The sequence below is a fragment of the Rhinolophus ferrumequinum genome, chromosome 25, assembly GCF_004115265.2.
Source record: "Rhinolophus ferrumequinum isolate MPI-CBG mRhiFer1 chromosome 25, mRhiFer1_v1.p, whole genome shotgun sequence".
NCBI lineage: Eukaryota > Metazoa > Chordata > Mammalia > Chiroptera > Rhinolophidae > Rhinolophus > Rhinolophus ferrumequinum.
The window spans coordinates 37,198,400-37,218,032 of record NC_046308.1 but is presented as its reverse complement, the minus strand read 5'-3'; the positions used below and the strand labels follow the sequence as shown (position 1 = coordinate 37,218,032).

Sequence of the window (19,633 nt, the reverse complement as noted above, 5' to 3'; positions counted from 1 at the left end):
CTAGAAAAACACACTTAAAGTTTAAAATTCAAAAACAACAAAAATACCCCCACAGGTTTTGGAGTAAAGGTCTGTATTGAAATGAGCTGGTGCTTCATAATTCACTCCACTACTACGTAGGAGTAAAAATACAGGTTTGGGAGTTAAGTTTACCAGAATTTGAATGCCTGGACACCCCCGCCCCGCCCCCGTAATTGAGGTTACTCAACCTCTCTGAACCTCAATGTCCTCCTCTGTAAATACATTCTTGGTCAGATTTTGAGAAAATTTACTAATTCCCACCCTCCTCCCAAGCCACAATTATTTTCTATTACAGGTCCAGCAACGTTTCCCCCACTGGTATAAAGGAAAAACATTGCTGTTTTTCTCTCTCCAATTTGTTTTACTGATGAAATTTATAGGCACAGTAATAGCTACCACGGGTAACCTTTGGACTAGGCTTTGTGTTGTTTCACTCATTACACTTGATCCCCACAATTTTCTTACCAAGATCCCGATTCCAGGGATAGAAATAAGTGTTATTTCTTTTGAGCAAGTGGCCTCAAACACTCAAAAAAGGTTTGTTCCAGTTCATAAAGCATGTAACAAAAATAAAATCCAAGTTGATATTCTTCGTCACCAAAAACAAAGGTGACAAAAACCCGTGCAAATTATACTCAAATCTTGGCCTTCCCCAAGGATCACTGCTTTCAGATTTCATGTTACGCTAATAGAAAATATAGGAAAACAAAAACCAGTATGTACGTATACCATGTAAATCCTGGACTCCATACATTACAATGTTAATACACACATAAAGCACCAAGTTTAGTCAATGTAATGAAGTGTTGAACTTTTACAGGAAAACTAACTGCAGCTGTTTTATAACAGCTTCTTGGCTCTGCCCACGAATCTGAACTAGGCTAATGACAATCTGTCAGTTGTTGGGTTATGAAATCCAATTTTAGCCTATGTAACTACTTGGGTTACCCAAGAACCATGGGGATAGAGGAAAGAGGGCTCAGAGTTTAAGGCTGGGCTACTCTGCCCTTGAGTCTAAGACACCTCACCATGCCAGGGATCCAGACCTTCTAAATCAACCAGGTGGCAGGTTTGAACCAAGCCAGGAATAGAGCAATCTCCTTGCTTCAGGCTTGAAATGGAGGCCCATTAGAGCAAAGTGACTCACAAGATTTAGAATCCTATGTCAATGCCTTTGGTTTGTAACCCAACACCATTTGCTAAGACTGGTTTCTGAAGACTAACATTTATAACCCAATGAAAACCAGGTAAGGCCAACACAGGCCTTCACTCCTAAGCAAAGTGAACAAAACTTCATTATCAGCTTCTGCCTCTTTAGTTTGAGGATTAGGTCAGTTTGATTAAATCAGATAAAGCCTTTCAGTTTGGTTCAAAGGTGAACACCATCCTCACCATGTCAACCTTACAGGTAGCAAGCTACCACCCAGCCCTTATGACTCAAGCTGAGAACAGTAAAAACCTGCCATGAACTCAGGGCCTCAGATGTAAGTACCCTTTGCACTCCATAGGTTCAGAATTACACTGTACTCCTATTGAGTTCCAAATGGCTATTTCCTTGTTCTGGCTGTCCTCAAAACTTCAGAATTTCAGTGAGCCAGATAGCATATGCAAACATCTGGGATTCCCTTTTCCAATTTTTCTAACTTCTCACCCATGCAGAGTTTACCCAACACTGAAAACCACTAATTACTGTTATGTGCAGCTCAAACAAGTTTTAGAGCTAATAAATACTCTTTCTTATCTAGTAATTATAAACCTAACTAATGGTAAGTCTCAAACTACAAGTTATTTCCCTTTTGTCAAAACCTTGCTTAGGCAATTTGCTGAAGTTAAGCAACCTGTAATGACCTACTTAATTGGGAAGTAAATCCAACCCCAGAAACTATATGGTGCTGCTCTTACAAACAGTCAATTTTATGGTGCCAATTTTAAATAGTTTTATTTAAGACATTGCATTTTCCACTTTACAATACAGTGCATATAAAGTACATCGTTATTTCCTTTCCCTGTGCACATATTCCATATTCAAGTATTAAGAATGCCCAGTTTTTCTTACTATAACAGCTCAACTTTAAAACTGCTGTGAATTTGCTACAAATTTGGGTCCTTCCATATTTTATGTGGAACAATGCTAAATTTATGCTCAAGGTTGGCTTAATCAACCTCTTCAATGGTGGGTCCAGAAGAGGCACCACCAGAAGGAGGGGCTCCACCACCAGGGAAGCCTCCAGGCATCCCCCCTGGCATGCCTCCTGCACTCTGGTATAGCTTGGTAATGATGGGATTGCAGACTTTTTCCAGCTCTTTCTGCTGATGTTCAAATTCTTCCTTCTCTGCAGTCTGCAGAAAAAACAAAGTATTTTATCACCAAAAGTTCAAGTAAAGAAAGCTTCAACCCAGATGCCATCTGATAAAACACACAGAAGCCTGTCACATTAGCAAAGTCTACACATGAAATCTTGGGTCACTCAGACATCCAAGGAAGGAAGCTAATTGCCAACACATCTGAAATTCTGGTGGAAACCGCGAATGTTTGGACCGTTCATCACTGTGACCCTATGAATCTGCAAACCCATCCAAGCTTTTGCTGAAGCCCTACATCCATATCCCACCACCCTTCATTTATAGAAAACTTACAAACCTGATTCTTATCAAGCCAGTTGATGATTTCATTGCACTTGTCAAGAATCTTCTGTTTGTCTTCATCATTGATCTTGCCCTGGAGTTTTTCATCTTCAACAGTTGCTTTCATGTTAAATGCATAGGATTCAAGTGAATTCTTGGAAGATACCTTGTCCCTCTGCTTCTCATCTTCAGCTTTGTACTTCTCAGCTTCCTGGACCATGCGCTCGATGTCTTCCTTGCTCAGGCGACCTGTTGGAATATTTTAGGCATGCCCTGAAGACTATGATCAGTTTCCTGCAATGTCTGCAACCTATAACCCCAGCTCCATTAGCATAAGAGTAATCTCTTGGCTAAATGCCCTTGGGGAGGGACAGCAGAAACCATTTAGAACATACAACCATTAGGACCCAAAGCATGTCTAAGACCATATGGCAGCTCCACTCAAAATTGTGCCCAAACTTACCCTTGTCATTAGTGATGGTAATCTTGTTCTCTTTTCCTGTACTTTTATCCACAGCAGAGACATTGAGGATGCCATTGGCATCAATATCAAAAGTGACTTCAATCTGAGGAACACCACGAGGTGCAGGAGGTATGCCTGTGAGTTCAAACTTGCCAAGCAAGTTGTTATCCTTGGTCATGGCCCTCTCACCTTCATAAACCTTGATAGAAAACAAGAATTACTAGTGAATTATAAAAGCTTTCTGTGCTAGTTCTAAAATTCATGCAAGCTCAATTAGGGAAAACTGAACGCTCAGACATCCAAGGAAGGAACTGGCCAACACAGGATTTCTGGTGGAAACTACGAATGGTTTTGGAATCCATCATCATAGCGGGATCAAGTCTTCCCCAATTTTATAGGACCTCAGTAAGTCAGGCCAAGATAGTATAGAAAACATACCTGAATGAGCACACCAGGCTGGTTGTCAGAATAGGTAGTGAAGGTCTGTGTCTGCTTGGTAGGAATGGTAGTATTGCGCTTGATGAGGACAGTCATGACTCCACCAGCAGTTTCAATGCCAAGGGAAAGAGGAGTGACATCCAACAGCAGCAAATCTTGAACATTTTCAGATTTGTCTCCAGATAGGATGGCTGCCTGGACAGCTAGATTAAAAAGTAAAGTAGTCTTTAAAAAGTAACTGTACAACAAATCATTTTTAACAACAGGTCTCAATCGCTCAGACATCCAAGGAAGTTGGGCCATCATTAGCTAAGCTTTTGGTGGAAACTACGAATGCTTAAGAATCACTCATCACAGCGAATCAGATAGGTTGAGACTGCTCAATTATGATAGTAGGATTATTACCTGCACCATAAGCAACAGCCTCATCAGGGTTGATGCTCTTATTCAACTCTTTTCCATTGAAGAAGTCCTGTAGGAGTTTCTGAATCTTGGGGATACGGGTAGAACCACCCACCAGGACAATATCATGGATTTGGGACTTGTCGAGCTTGGCATCCCGAAGGGCTTTCTCTACAGGGTCCAGGGTGCCACGGAAAAGGTCAGCATTCAATTCTTCAAATCGGGCACGAGTGATAGAGGTATAGAAGTCAATTCCTTCATAGAGCGAATCAATCTCAATACTGGCTTGGGTGCTGGAAGAGAGTGTACGCTTAGCACGTTCACAAGCTGTACGGAGGCGACGGACAGCCCTCTTGTTCTCACTGATGTCCTTCTTATGCTTGCGCTTGAACTCTGCAATGAAATGGTTGACCATCCGGTTGTCAAAGTCTTCTCCACCTAAGTGGGTGTCTCCAGCTGTAGATTTGACCTCAAAGATTCCATCTTCAATTGTGAGAATTGACACATCAAAAGTGCCACCTCCCAAGTCAAAGATCAGCACATTCCTTTCAGCTCCAACCTGCCATTAGAATACAGATCTTGTTATCTAAACTTATGGCTCAACTCAGTATTAAAATAACTCGACAAATCATAAATTGTACATACCTTTTTGTCTAAGCCGTAAGCAATAGCAGCAGCAGTTGGTTCGTTGATGATTCTAAGCACATTGAGACCAGCAATAGTTCCAGCATCTTTGGTAGCCTGACGCTGAGAGTCATTGAAGTAAGCAGGTACTGTGACAACAGCATTGGTAACAGTCTAGGAGTAGGAAACAAGATTAAAGCCAATCTACTGTAATTCATAGAAACACCCATAGTCCCAGGATCATCTACTTGGGCGTATACTTAAAATACAGCAGCAAATTACTGAAATATTCTGTTGAAAAACAGGCCAGTTTGTGATAACTAACTTCTGCATATTCTTTGTCAAAAATCCTAAGTCATCCACTCACCAGGGAACCTGGTACCTACTACCGTGTTTCCCCAAAAATAAGACCTAGCCGTATAATCAGCTCTAATGCATCTTTTACAGCAATAATTAATATAAGACTCGGTCTTAAGACCCAGTCTTATAGTAAAAAAAGACAGGATCTTGTATTAATTTTTGCTCCAAGACGCATTAGAGATGATTGTCTGGCTAGATCTTATGTTGGGGGAAACATGGTATTGCCATCACCACCTTTGTCCTCTCCCTTAAGAGTACACTAACCTTCCCAAGGTAGGCTTCTGCAATTTCCTTCATCTTTGTCAAAACCATTGAAGACACTTCTTCTGGATAGAAACTTTTTGTCTCTCCCTTGTATTCTACTTGGACCTTAGGCCTGCCAGCATCATTCACCACCATGAAGGGCCAATGCTTCATATCGGATTGAACAACAGCATCATCAAATCTACGTCCAATGAGGCGTTTGGCATCTGTAAAAGGTATCAAATGCAAATCAAAATCTTGAATTTCATTGTACATCTTTCCAAAAACGCTAGGCTCTGCATTAATCAAATACTAAGACCAGATGCCTATCAACCGAAGTTCGTGATACATGAATTCAATTTCTGTATTGCCAGCAAAGTTCATCCAAGTTTTCCTGATAACTTGTTACCTCAAAAATACTTTTTAATTAAAGTTTATTGTGGTGACAATGGTTAGTAGGTTACCTCAAATTTTTAGCCCAGGCAGCTATCAAAAACATGATCACTCAAGTCTAGTCCGTTCAAGGTCTTTTTAATGACTTTTACAATCCTTATGGCTTTCCTGCCTGGCTCATGTTTAAACTTGAAAGTTTCTCAAATTACATCCTTCCTAGCCTAGTCTAACAAGTGCCATTAATTTTATTTAGTAGCTTACCAAACACCGTGTTGGTGGGGTTCATTGCAACTTGATTCTTTGCAGCATCACCGATCAATCGTTCGGTATCAGTAAAAGCGACATAACTTGGGGTGGTTCGGTTTCCCTGATCATTGGCAATTATTTCCACTTTTCCGTGTTGGAAGACACCCACACAAGAGTAGGTGGTGCCCAGATCAATGCCAACTGCAGGTCCCTTAGACATGGTTGCTGGGTGAAAGAGGGGGCCAAAAAAAATGCAACTAGTTTTTAACGTATATTAAGTACTTCTTACAAGTTTCCTTTGGAAAATGTTAGTTCAGGCTATCAGGCGTGGCCACGCTTTACGGTAGAAGTAAACTAAGTAACCCTCTTAAGCACCTCCCTCACTGGTGGCAACCACGCCGGGGTCTGAGCAAACAACGCGGCTGCTGCTGCAATCTAGGTTGCCGTGCCAACCGCAGAGCCCGCCCCTGGCTGAAGGAAGCACCTGCTCGGAAGTCTGTGACACTGACGACCACGTGGTCTCTAGCTGGGAGACGAACCTTGTGTCCCTCCCCCACAACCCAGTGCTCCAGGAACCAGCGTGGCCTGTGTTGGAAAATGTGCTCTGAAGCCCCCACCCTCATCTAGGGGGTACGCCAATGATGACTTCCCCTTTGAAGGACCTAGAAAGCACGAGAAGCCGGGAAAGGGGCGGCTCCAAGGTGCTGGCTCCACTTCCCGCGGCCCGGACGCGGCGCCGTCCCCTTCCGCGCAGGGGGCAGGGGGTCGGGGCCGGACTCCGGGGCGGCCATTCCAGGCCTGCACTACACCGCCCCGCTTTTCCGCCCAACCGCAGCCCAGGGCGCTGCACCCCGCCTGGAGCAAAGCTGCCCAGATAAGCAGAAGCCTCACCGCACACTGCCTAAGGGAGCACCTCGGCAGCCTCTCAGCCGCTGCAAACTCGCTCAGCCTGGGCTCACACCACGCGTATATCGGACAAACTACCCAGTCCTAAAATGGCAAAGGCCTTACCTTCTGTGTAAATGCGTCTCACGAAGAAGACGGATCCTGACGCCTAACCCCGCGTTCAATGAGACCGATTTCCGCCCGGCACCCTGTCTCTTATACCCTGTCTCAGAACCTTCCAGAAGGGGCCCGCCCTGCCGGCTGCCCATCACGGCTCCCTCAGCCAATGGGCGCGCGGCCGGCTGTACGAGTCCCAATGACTACCTCGGCTCTGCCCCTCAGGCCTCGCCCCCTCCCGCCCCTTCCCACCCCGCCTCGCGATGACGCACTCACCGCAGCGTTCTGGAACTTTCATTCTCGCCCCCGCTCTGCGAACTGCCCCGGGGAAAGGGCGGGTGGGGCCGAGAGAGCCCGCGCGCGGGAGTCCTCAGTTACCCCGGACGGGGGAAGGGCGCGTCCGCTTCTGCGCTTTCGCCGTCCGAGAGCGCGGGCAGGGGGACGGAAGGAGGAGGAAGAGGGCGGGCGAACTGGGAGCCAACCAATGACGGTCCTGGTCGCGATCTAGATCGGGGCGCAACCCGGGCAGAGCGCAGGGCCTGAAGGGAGGGGTCCGGACCCGGCAGCTCGGGAGAGAAGACGGAAGTAGAGCGAGGACAAAATGGCTGCGAAGGTTGTTGCATCCCCTCCCCCACCGGGGTCTCATTCTGCTCCCCCCAGTCCTCATCCCTGCATTGCAGACGATCCTCCACAGCCTCCCAGGTTCCACATACCCACGTTTCGTAGCTGCCGTGCCTTTGGGCTAGGACTGGCCCCGAGGGGCCCGGGCGAAGGTTCCGACCCCCGGGCGCTGCTAGGGAAACGTGTCCAGGGGCATCCATATCTGGGGTTGGGAAAGCCGTCCAGCCAGCGCGGAGCCCCATAGAACCCTCAGTTCACTATAGCAGCTGGAAGTCGGCAACCCCTGCCGCACAGGTTTGAGGGTCCCGACCTCTTACCCCGTAGGGCCCGATCCTGTGTCTGGACTCGCAGCGAAATAAATGGTCAAAGCTGCTTCTCGGAACCCGGACTCCAACGCCACTCTCCACTTTGCGCAGAGAACAGATTCGGCTTCTTGGCTGAGTCCCTCTTCCCTTCGCCCAAGCCCTGAACTTCTCAATTATTTGGAAAAGAAGAGGTAGCGAGCTTTTCCAGTGTAGGTGAACCAGGCGTTAGCCCAGTGTCCTTGGCTTAGACTTTGAGCCTCTTACTTTTAGTAACGTTAAGTAATATGTTTCCTGCCTTGACTTTTATCAAAAACTACACGAGAGACCATGCAGAGAGGCCTTGAAAACATTACTGAACGAGTGTACAAAACAGTAGTATCTAGAATTTTAAAATGCGTATGGTGGCAGGTATTTGGTGCCTTGTCATTCTAAGAGCCTTTCTTGGTACCTTGAATGCTTTCCAATGTGTTCTTTCAAACAGACAGGGCACCTTGTCCTTGGCAAAGCCAGTAAAGCCTGGAGACATTCAAACATAAGAATTGTCTTTCTATAGTTGCCATGTTTTGGAGGGAATGGGGATGGCAGTGGGGTGTTGGTTTGACTCAAGGAGATACATACTTCTCCCCACCTCGCAGGAAGTTAAATTTATATGATGCTTTGACAAGTTATAAAGTGCTTTCGTTTGTTACCTTTTTCAATAATCAAAATTGTCTGAGATACATATTATTCAACCATGTGTTAGGAGAAAAATGAGGTTCAGAGATGTTATTTGTGGGAAGATAAACAACTGTCTGAGAGCTACAGTAGAACCTAGCTCCCATGATTCCGATTCTTTGGTCTTTTTTATTAGTTACACTGTAATGTAATTTCCTTTCTAGAAAGACATAACTCCATCTCCAGAAAGAGGAAAGTGTGTACTGTGGCAGGCTCCTTTCAATTTTCTTTGGTACCTGCAGTCTCCCCTTTTCCACTCAATTTATCAAATATAGTCTCTGAACTGCACCCTATGTTTTGCAGCTTTTGTAACCTCTGAACTACCTACAACACTTTAAACAGTGAACCAGGGGAAAATAGAACTGGGACCCAAATCCACTGGTTTGGGGTATCCTACCTAATAGCAGTGATTAAAGAATGCAGAACAGATAACCTCTGTTTCTGGTCTTGGACTATCTTCTTATTAAATACAAGAGTCTGAACTTACATATTTAAAGTTGATGTGAATGTCCTGTCTCCACCTCTTAAAATGCACAGGGTTTCAAATACATTCAGTATCTAAAATTAAAGTTTGGACTCCAGTGGAGGGAGGAGTCTGAGACATAGGGTTTCTAACTTGGGAAAATCGTCATGATTAACATTTTTGAGTGACTGTCACATGCCAACCACTGTTCTAAGTGCTGTGCATATCACCTCACTTAATTCTGTGAAGTTTTTTTGTCAGATTTTTTCTTAATCTCTTAATGTTTACTTCTTTTTAAATTTATTTGAATCCTTTAGTGTGTACTTTTCTGTTGGTACTTCACCTTGGCATAAAATACTTAGTAAATATTGTTATTTTGATAAAGTACTTAAGGGCTGGAATTCTGTCATGAACTCTATCATCACTTGGTATCTCTAGTACTACTTAGCATCCTGCCTTGTGAGAAAAAAGTACTTGGTATATTTGTGACTAAAATCAATAAATGATTGATCATATTCGGTCAGAGTCCTTCTGTTCTTCAGCTGGCAGAAAGCTAATAAATTTCCAGTGTAGGTTATATGAGCTTCAGCCTCTCCTACAGTATCACCTTCACTTACTTATTTTTTAATTGCTGATATAGATGTATCTGTAGTAAATAATTTGCTTTTTGTAATCAAGCAGACCCAAAATCAAGGCAACTTAGAAGGTAAGATTGAAATATAAACAATTTTACACCAGAAATGAAGCAAAATTATATATGTCCTGTTGAAACAGCAATTCTGAAATTGTTTTTATACAGTGTAACAACAAAGGCATCAGCTTCATTATTTTACAATTTTAAGTTTGGTTTATATATTTTATTGAATTGGTTATTCTCTAAACATCCACATTCTATCTGTATCTTCTTCCTACAAACATGTTTTCTTCTACCATTCAGTTATGTTATCCTTTGTTTATTTCATATTCAAAATTCAAGTTTATTTGACTTGCAAAGTTAATACATGTGGTTTGAAAACAATAATGGCTCAAACTCTATCTTAAGCCCAGAGTCTGTCTTGTCTGCACCCAAAAGCCTAACTCAAAGAGGAGTGCACTACCATTGCTAAGACTTCAGCACCTTCTCTCTCAGAATCTTCAGTTCCTACAATTTCTCAGATTTAAGGCAGAAATCTGTTTTGTGACTTTTCTGTAGATTTCCATTGTGAGTAGATTTCCAAAATAACCTGGGTATTCAACTAGTATTTTAGTCTTCTAATAACTTCATGTTTAAATAACCTAAACCTCCTTTTCATGCAAAGGGGACTGATTCTTGCTTTCAAAGGCATGGACAGGAAACAGGTTCAAAGGTAGGAAATAATGATCAGAGCAAATTGCTAGTGGTGGTGTAGCTGCAGCCTCCATAGTGTCCTTGTTTGGCCTAGGTACTCTGGGAATGAGAATTCTCAGATTTACATAGCAGAAGTGATAGGTTGCCTGGATACCACTACCGGAAGAATAAAAAAGTAGAGTACGAGATATTATATCTTAATAATGAGGCAGTGTTAGTATATAAGAAACATTCCAAATATGCTAACCCTCTGAAACTAACAGCAGACATTTTTTACACTACTTCCTCAATGTCTCTTATTTCCCAACTTTTTTTTAGAGTAAGACAAAACTCAGATGAAAACTCACCCAAGGATAAACCCCTATTTCTTAAAGAACTTCAGAAGGAAATGCATTTGCACTATGTGAGGACACCGTTGTGAGAATTTAGAAATGAAAAAACAAATAGGGCATATTTTCAGATCAGCCTTTCCCTTTAAGCATCTGATTCCCATTTTAGAAACAATGCTTTCATCACTATATTCAGCATTACTTTTTCTTTCCTATAGCCTGCTGCCCTTCTAAGAAGAAATCTTTTGCTCTACGTATGGTGATGTGTTGCTGTTTGCACCAGCATCCTTAAAGGGCTATTTCAGGTTTAGAATTCTTGCATAGGATGAATTTGAGTAGCACAGTAGTCAAAACTACTAAAAGGGCAAATTATTATACTGAAGGCTGCTGCTTTTTAAAAATTTTTCTCAGACATCTTTCTTCCATGAATCAGCTCTTTTGAGAGCTGTCCTAGTGAATCATTTCTGCTAATTCCTCCCAAGATGCTGACAATTAAAAAGTTAACAGGCACTAACCCAGACCTCCACTGCCACTCACTAGTTTTCCTTAGTATCTCTTCCCTAAATGTTAATTCCATTCCCCTCCAGTCCATAGCTAGACTTCATTAGAGGCTAAGCTGGTAAAATACTGAATTCTCTGTCTCAACTTCTCAGGCAGGAAGGATTTTGACATTCTTGCAGTGCCAGTAGGAAACTGGCAAGCTCTGATCTTGCTGATAATTTTAGGCCTAGAATCATCAAAAGTCCCAGATTCAAATCCTTCTAAAATGAAGCAAGCTCCAAGTTTGGTGCAATTTTAAACTTCCTTAGACTGCTCTGTGACATATTAAGAAAATTGATGTAATCTTCCTTTCTAGTCTAGTCAATCTTGAAATTCTGGTGGTGTATGTTCTCAGAGAGACTCTAATGTACGTCAGATGATCTTCCAGCATCTTAAAAAGATCTCTTTCTCACTACACGACTTCTTTCTAAGGATATTGTTAAATGACATGCAGTGAATGTTTTCTTGCTCCAGAGGTATCTAGCAGGAAAGTCCTTAGACACATCTGATTTGAGAGAAAGTCCAAAATTGTTCCAGTATACATTTCTGATATTTGCCGTGACCCTCTGAACATCAGTAAGATGGAAAGTTTCTCACAGTCCCTTGTCACACATTTTGGACTCCTTTTTCAGTTCTATTATGGTTCAATACAAGTACAGGAAGATTAGTGGTGAATAGAGTGGGAGAAACTCAATTCTCCATCTCCCAATATTTCACCTCCTCTTGAAATTAATATCTAAACTAATGAAGTCAGAACAGAAGAGACATTCCATTTTTGGAGTTTCTCAGAAGCGGTAAGCCCAAAACAGTGCAGAAAGATGTAATATAAGGCTGTGGGTTCTGCTTGACTGAATAATCACAACAATCCAGTAGGTTTGAAGAAATGCATAGAAAATTTATGAATACATCATTTCTTCTTGACAGTGGTGAATTGAAGTATTGACACAAAACAGCTCAAGTGAGAAGTTTTACAAGTTTTACGTGTGTTTACATTCCTTTTCCCCAACCTTTCTCACCACATGTTCTGGTCAACAAATACAGATTTGGACCCCTGCTTTCCCTTACTCTTGTCCAAAGTCACAATGAGATACCTTTTTGGAGATGATCAGCTTACATCGTTTTTCTTGTTTGGTGTCATACAAGGAGAGTGCTCATTTGAATCTGTTCCATGCAATGCTCACTATTATGTAAGTGACCTCTCATCTGGTTCAAGGGAGTTGTGTGGCTGGTGACTGAGCTTCAATGACTAGAAAGTCCTAAGATCCTGACTCCTAGGAAAGTATGGGAGTCAAGTCCATTCTAATTCAGGCAGTTTGGAAGGGTCTGCTCTGGCTAGGGATCATGCCGGGTGTGGTTTCTGCTTTGGTCAGGGTAGCATGGTGGACTTTCTTTGGTTCAGTATCTCTCACCTCTGGCCCCACTAGATTGTATGCATGAATGGCCAGCCCTGGCTGGGGTGCTGCTTCAGTCGACAGTGTCCGCTGGCTGCGTGAGGCACTATTTGCTGTGGAGCGAGTGGAGGAAGAACCAGAATGTGAGCTCTGAGAGCCTGAGGAAGAGGAACTAGGTTTCACAAGGCGAGCTTTCGGGGCTTCGGCATCTTCTCTGAAGAGAAAAAACAGCAAAAGTAAAATTTAATACCGTGTTTCTCCAAAAATAAGACCGGGTCTTATATTAATTTTTGCTCCAAAAGATGCATTAGGGTTTAGGTTCAGGGGATGTCATCCTGTAAAATCATGCTAGGGCTTCTTTTCTAGTTAGGTCTTATTTTTGGGGAAACATGGTACTGGCAAGACTATGATAATTTCCACTATGGTTGCTTCCTTCTGAGGTTTCCCAATAAATTCCTCAAGTTGCAAATCTCAAATGGAAGGTGGCCATTTAGAGAAATAGGGACTTGCCCATTCTGAGACTTAATGGTTGGCTTAGGCAGATGTATGCTTTGTTAGCTCAGAAGTCAACCCTGCTACTGTGGGAGAATACGCACTAACCTTTGACATGATCTAGACAGCACTCTCCTTGATTGGGAGTTTGTCTACGTAAACCCTCATGGCCCATAGACTATGCCTGTTTTTTGTATGCCCTTTATAAGCAGAAGTAAATAGGAAGTAATGTAAAGTTGATCTTTTATGTCTCTGTTGAGGATAGTTTCACAATAAAGTCAAGGTAAGCCAGACCTCTATCCCTAGATTGGAACTCCTTACCTACTAGAATAATCCTTTTGACAGCTGCTGCTGTCAAAAAACAGATTTCTGGTTAAGAGGAAATGGGACATTTATGTTATCTGGTCACTATGGAGCTGGCCCTAGAAAGGAAGCCTAGTGGAAGAGATTTTGGAGGGAAGTCTACCTAATTTCATTAGGTCTCTCTTCTTCCTCATATCTCTCTTTGTCTTTCCTTCGGATCAGCAGCCACACCAAGAGGAAAATCAGCAGGGCTCCAGCCACCATGCCTGTCACTGCTCCTGCAACCATGCCGATGCTTTGTACATCTGTTTTCTCAGAAACAAAACCAACATAAAGTAGGAAATACATGAACTTAAAAATCACAAGCCCTGGGCGGGATGAGTATTTCCAGACCTATATCTATCTTCCCGAGTTCCCCATTTATCTTCTCTTGGTGTATGACTATACCTCTTGATGTTGAAGGGTAGTAGACTATGCAACCCCAAAATATGCCTCTTTGACATTAACATTATTTTAAACTGATTATTTTTGAGAAACTGCAGACAGAGGAAAAGCTCTGAAAACAGAAGTTACCCTTTTGTAAGAGAAATTTATATATATAGAGGAACTCTCCATTTGGTCCCCTCCTGGATATAATACATTTCTTTGGGGGCTGGTAAGTACACACATATTCGTAAACAGAGTTAGCTACAATAGTCAAACAGTCCTTGCAATTACTGAGTTTATTTTAGTGATAGCCATGTCCTTCTGGAAATATTTTCACCTTGATCTTATTCTTACTCATGATTAGAAATGCTTTACACTGAACCACAATGCAAAAAGAAAACAAACACCCTCTTTGGATACTTACACTGCACAGTAACTCGCACCACACAGCTTTCCTTCCCAGCTTCATTGCCTGCTGTGCACTGGTAGAGTCCAGAGGAGGACATGGTGAGATTCTGCAGCAGAACCCGTCCAGGGTTGTTGTAGTCTACACAAGCAGAAGGAATGACTGTGATCCCCTTAGTGACAGGGTCTACATTTATTGTTTACTTTATCGCATCTACCTAAGATTCTGTAATACAGATTGCTAAAGATGAGATGATAGAATAGATCCCATTTTGGAATGTGGGAAGAAAGATGAACATTCTTTTAAATTATAGTGCATCCTCAAAAGGAACAAAAGGTTGTGAACATTTAAGGGATACTAATCAAGATAATTAAATATAATGGATTTACATGGTACATTTCTTCCTAATCCTTTTTATCACTTCTATATGCCACTTGAGGAAAGAAAAGAGAGATTTTCTGTCCCAGTTTATGAATGAAAAGTGGAAGTTCATTCAAAGAGGTTCAGCAGAAAAAAAAAGGAACAAAAAGGTTCAGCAGTGTATTCAATGTCACATTAGTGAGTTGCTGTCAAAACCAGATTTAGAATTTATGGTTAGAGAACTGTTCTGTTGTCTCAGTGGAAAGGTGACTTACCAATCCTAGATTTAGGAGGCAGATATTCATCTTCTCCCTCCTTCTCCCGGATTCGCTGCCAGTAATACACAATGGGCTTTGTGCCAGAGGATGACTCACACTGCAAAGTCAGGTCACTGCCTTCTGTCACTTCTCCTTCTAACTCACACTTGGGCTTTGATGGTCTCACTGGTAAGGAAAAAAACAAATGGAAAAAAAAAAAACCAAAAAGGACTTCACTTGACTAATTCAAAGATTCCCCAAACAGAAGATTCAATGGAAGAACTATGTCTATTGAGTTATTTCTCTAGTCATCATCCCTTGTGGTCAACTTTTGAGTGGGGATTCAATAGCCTTTTACCTAGTTACCTAGCCGTGTGTTAACATCACTCCCAGAAACACACCCACCTCTGTCCCTTGCACACACATATACCCAATCTCAGCTGCTTCCAGTGGTGCTGTTGGAATTTTCAGAGGCTGCCTCAGAAGCTACATCATCACTTTTCAAAGAAGATACACATTTAATTGGAAATTTGGAAAGCTGAGTGTGGTTTCACTAATACTGAAACAGGCAGGGATAGAAATTCATTAATGTTGAAGATATTAAGTAGAACTTAGTAGCTCCTGCTGTCAAAAAACAGAAATGGATTTGAATCATAGCTGAGATTTAAGTTAAATAAGGATATCGTTCAAATATTAGAGAATATTTAAAATTTTTATTGGACTACCATGGAAAATTGTGATTATTTTTTCTTCTTTCATTATGGCTAAAACACAAAACTTACACACTTCTTCCCAGGGCATGGGGTAGGTGACCTCAGAATAATCGAAAATACTGAACAAGAGATTTTGTACCACCATGATACATTTGGCTATCCCTCACAGAGACTTATATTTATTAATAAGATGTAGGCATTTACCTTGGCACTCTGTCTTACCTAAGACTTTCAAGATGACATGGCTCCACACATAGCGCCCTGAATTCTTCACCTTGCAGGTGTACCGGCCCTCATCACTGGGCTTCAGAGGCTCAATCTGCAGGGACGCGTCTCCTGCCAGGAAATTGGAAGCAAAGGCCACTCGGCCCTTCTGTTCCTCAGTCAAGTTATTGTAGACATGACGGCTGGAGTAAGTGATTACCTGTGGGATAGACCAAGGCAAGGTCAAGCAGTGTGGCTCTCAGCCTTCCCCTCCTTCTGTTGTCAAGGTGAGGAATGGGAATACTGCCAAGGGAACAAAGCAGTCAGGGCTGATTCTAAGGATCCAAGAGACTTCTGTTACAAAGTTAAAAATACAATGTTTGTTTAGGCCTTGCTTCTAAGAATAATAACACCTCATATTTGTGTAGCAGTTTAACTATAAAATAGTAATTATTTCATTAAGTGCTCAGGACCATTCCATTTTATAGGTGAGGATTTTTAAATTTGAGTTACATGCTCAAGGTCTCACAGCTAAGTCAAAGAAAGAAGGAAGTGCACAATAAATACACATAACGGTATTAAGAGTTGACTCTGAGGAGAATTGAGAGAACAGGCTAAGGAAGGGGAGGAAGACTTACCTTCCCCCTGCACTCCCTTTCTAACTTGCGTATTCTATCACTTGCATGTGATTTATTCAAAGTACTCGTATACTACAGCCCTTGTGCTGGGTGCTTTTACATCTAATTTATTTCTCACACAATTTTTTCCAAGTACTTATTGTCCCCACTTCATAGACAGGTAGCAGAACTGGATTTGAACATTATGCATCTGAAGCCATTTATTTCATTGTTCAGGTGTAGCACAGTTACCTCTCTCTCCCTTCCTTTTCCTACCTGCATTCATTTCACTATTCATTAACTGCTCTTCCACAAAGTTTGGAAATGAAAGAGAAACAGCAAATCAAAAAAATCCATTTGTTTTGTTCTGAACAAAAGTTCAGCGTTCAGCTGAAGCGATTCGAGAGAAGTTAAGTAGAAGTTAATGGTTAAAATTCAGGTCTGATACTGAGGGCTTCATTGTTTGGCTTTCCTGTTTTGTCTTCACTGTGGATTAGTTAGGTGGGATAAAAATTCTGTCCATAAAATACATATGAGCTTCATGTCTTTGTGTTCCCAGGCAGGGAAACCAAAGTTTAGATTTCCTAACAGAAAACAGTAATCTTGGTTCTTACTTCTAGTTCTTGAACCCTTCCCTGGCTCTCTTTGTCCATCACCTCACTCCTGTTAGTCACAAAAACCATGCTGATCTAGTCCGCCAAGACTTCAAGCTACAGAACTTCAGTTTCGCCCTCCCTGCTGCTTAGCAATCATATTCTTAAACTTATTTAATTTAAACATCAGTAAACATTTATGGACTGCTTCCCATCAGGTCAGGAGGAGGCTGTTCAGATGAGTAAAACTCTCTTGTCTTCAAGTAATTTATAATCTAATAGGATCAACAAGGAGAGAGGTGTAAACAGAGGAAAAAATAAATCATTAACTTGAAATAGTATCAGAGAGAATGTCCCAGAAAAGTCGGTAGTATTTGAGTTAGGCTTTGAAAGATGAGTAGACTGAATAAGAGATGAGAGAGGCAGGGAGAAGAGAGCTGGAGGGAGGACTCCAGATACACAGAAGGGCACTAAAAAAAGGCATGCAGTCACGTGGGAGTTTGCCCAGCACATTTCTGGCTACAGCTGTTGCAAACTGTTTCACTTAAGCCCTTAACCCTGTCCGCACTCATGTGATGCTCTTAACTCATTAAATGCTTTCAGAAAAGACTGGAAGCCATCCAATGTCCATCAATTCTTTCTCCATTATATACAACTCTTCAGCATCATGTATTTTGCCCTTCCCTCCTCCTGAGGAAAGTGTTTTCTCCTCTCTGCATATTCTGTTTCTTCAACAAATATTTATTGAGCTCGCAGACCAGGTACTGTGCTGGGAGCTGGAAAACAAGCAAGAATGAGAGAGTTCCCACCCTGAGGACCCCACAGAAGAAAACTAGGGGAGAAGCAAGTAAGAGGAAATAAAGGTAAACACTGACTGATCATATTCTTAAAATATTTTCAGAATACAATTTTGCCCCCTCATTTCAACCAACACTACTATTGTGATAATTCTCATATCCGTATCTCTATTCCCAACATATTTTTGAGCTCCTGTTTCATATTTCCAGCTGCCTGGCCACTATGTATTTTTATCCTCTCCAATCTACATAATAATGTAAGGTAATGCCAAGTTAATGTAAAACATTAGCTCTTTTCCAGCTCAGAAACCTTTAATGGTTCCCCACCACCCTGAATGATGACCAGATTCAGCTTATTGTCCTCAAAATGATCTCTGCTTCCCTTTCCCAATCTTGTTCCTATGTAGTCCATTTCACATACCTGGGTGCAATCAGATTATGAAACGGAGAGTCCTTATGACTTTGATTAAATTCAGCTTTAAATCCTAACTCTAGAAATCATATCGCGCTCTCTCTCTCTCTCTCTCTCTCTCTCTCTCTCTCTCTCTCTCTCTCTCTCTCCTTCCCTCTCTCTCCTTCTCTCTTATATATATATTATATCCCTCAGAGGGCTAGTCTTTCCCCCAGTAATCAGCAAACCCCCAGGCAGCAGCAGACAGTAAGTAGCCAGGACCTGACTAATGGTCACATGGTCTGGACTTCTGGCAGGCTAAAGCTAAAGTGTTGACCTAAGTTATGTTTCAGCAGCTGAGCCCTAAGGTGGAACGACCCCCTGGCTACTTTTTAATGAAACCAGAGAGAGGGACACCCAAACAGACCTCAAAACTGTCCTCAAGACCTGAAGAAATGATTTATTACCCTTACCGCACCTCTGACCAATCAGCTCCCAGCACAGCGCCAAACCCCCTAAGCCACAGTGTCTGGTGATTTTGCCCTACAGAATCTGCAACCTACAGACGTTGGGGAGCTTGGGCTTTTGAGCATTAGCTTCTCGTTCTCTTGGGAGGCACCATTCATAATAAAATAGCAACGCTTTCTCCACTGCAATTCTTGGTGCTTAGAGTTTGGCTCTGCTAGCACTGGGTGGACAAACTCTGCTCAATAACAATTATATTACTTCCCTTTCTTTAATGAGTTGTGCTTTCTTTGTACTCACATGCCTTTGCCCACTGCCTTTTTCCACTTAGAAACTCCCTTTTCTCCATGTCTCCACATAAAGAATCCCTATTCATTCTCTTAAATCCAAAATCAATTTTAATTCTTCATGAAATCTTCCCTGATATGACACTCAGAATAAGAATGGTCTCTGTTCTTTGCTCTCATCCATAGCATTTGTTTTGCACTATTTTTATGTGAGGAGAAATTGTGAAAGACTTTGTTTTGGGGCACGTAGGTTGCTGGGTCCCCTTTCTGTAATGCTGGGCATTGTCCAGGAGCTCCCTCAGGCCGTTCTGATTTTATGTCTGTTGCCCTTGATATTCTTTGGCTAGGCTATTTTGCAACTCTGCAGTCCTTTATTCAATTTACTGAAAACATACTCTGTGCTTGGCACTATGCTAGAGATGATAACAATACAAAGAAATGAGTTTATTAAATGTTGTTAGGGACCAGGACATGCCACCCCCAAATGTGCCACTTTAATATGCATAAGAATTAATTTCATCTAAAGGCATTTGAGCTCCTGAAATCCCTTATCTGCCTAAAAGCAAAGTCTCCTGTACGAATTTGTCATAAATCCCCTCCCCCAGAGCAACTCTAATATTGTCTTCTGGGAGACCAAATACACCACACCCAGGTAGACATCAGTCACAAACTGCTCTATCTCCCGTCTAGTCTCCTAAGGACCCATTTATCTTTCCAAAAACTGTTTGCTTTGCCATAAGTGCCCTTTCTTGCCCTCCCTTTCCCCACTAAGTTAGGTATATTGCGCCCAAATTCTCACCCCCTCTCTGAGTCAC

The 19,633-nt window shown here is 42.1% G+C and overlaps 2 protein-coding genes across 3 annotated transcripts in view; both read right to left on the bottom strand.

The window, feature by feature from the left end:
- Window positions 1-1,938: 1,938 nt before the first annotated feature.
- Window positions 1,939-7,232, bottom strand: HSPA8 (heat shock protein family A (Hsp70) member 8). Of its 2 annotated transcripts, none has more exons than XM_033097231.1 (9): window positions 7,094-7,232; window positions 5,831-6,040; window positions 5,198-5,403; window positions 4,595-4,747; window positions 3,953-4,508; window positions 3,548-3,750; window positions 3,110-3,308; window positions 2,663-2,895; window positions 1,939-2,361 (listed from the first exon to the last, which is right to left on the bottom strand). In XM_033097231.1, exons 1-9 carry the CDS (start codon window positions 7,113-7,115, stop codon window positions 2,176-2,178), a joined length of 1,968 nt encoding a protein of 655 aa, XP_032953122.1. In that variant the 5' UTR covers window positions 7,116-7,232; the 3' UTR covers window positions 1,939-2,175. The 2 variants fall into 2 exon arrangements, with proteins under 2 accessions (XP_032953122.1, XP_032953123.1); XM_033097232.1 differs by lacking the exon at window positions 7,094-7,232 and adding an exon at window positions 6,827-6,980.
- Window positions 7,233-9,841: 2,609 nt separating this feature from the next.
- The window catches only part of CLMP (CXADR like membrane protein), a 101,646-nt gene continuing 91,854 nt past the window's right edge, over window positions 9,842-19,633 (bottom strand). The window contains exons 3-7 of the mRNA XM_033097233.1: window positions 15,687-15,888; window positions 14,770-14,937; window positions 14,153-14,275; window positions 13,466-13,607; window positions 9,842-12,721 (exon numbers count right to left, since the gene is read on the bottom strand). Coding sequence (XP_032953124.1) covers window positions 12,421-12,721; window positions 13,466-13,607; window positions 14,153-14,275; window positions 14,770-14,937; window positions 15,687-15,888 — 936 coding nt within the window. The 3' untranslated portion in view covers window positions 9,842-12,420. The remainder of the gene's footprint in view (window positions 12,722-13,465; window positions 13,608-14,152; window positions 14,276-14,769; window positions 14,938-15,686; window positions 15,889-19,633) is intronic.

Excerpts from the sequence above, each read along its gene's own strand:
- HSPA8 (XM_033097231.1), bottom strand. The coding sequence starts at position 7,115 with ATGAAAGTTCCAGAACGCTGCG. Across the intron at positions 5,404-5,830 it reads CCCCACCAACACGGTGTTTG|ATGCCAAACGCCTCATTGGA; the intron begins GTAAGCTACTAA and ends TACCTTTTACAG. Across the intron at positions 4,509-4,594 it reads CTTACGGCTTAGACAAAAAG|GTTGGAGCTGAAAGGAATGT; the intron begins GTATGTACAATT and ends TTCTAATGGCAG.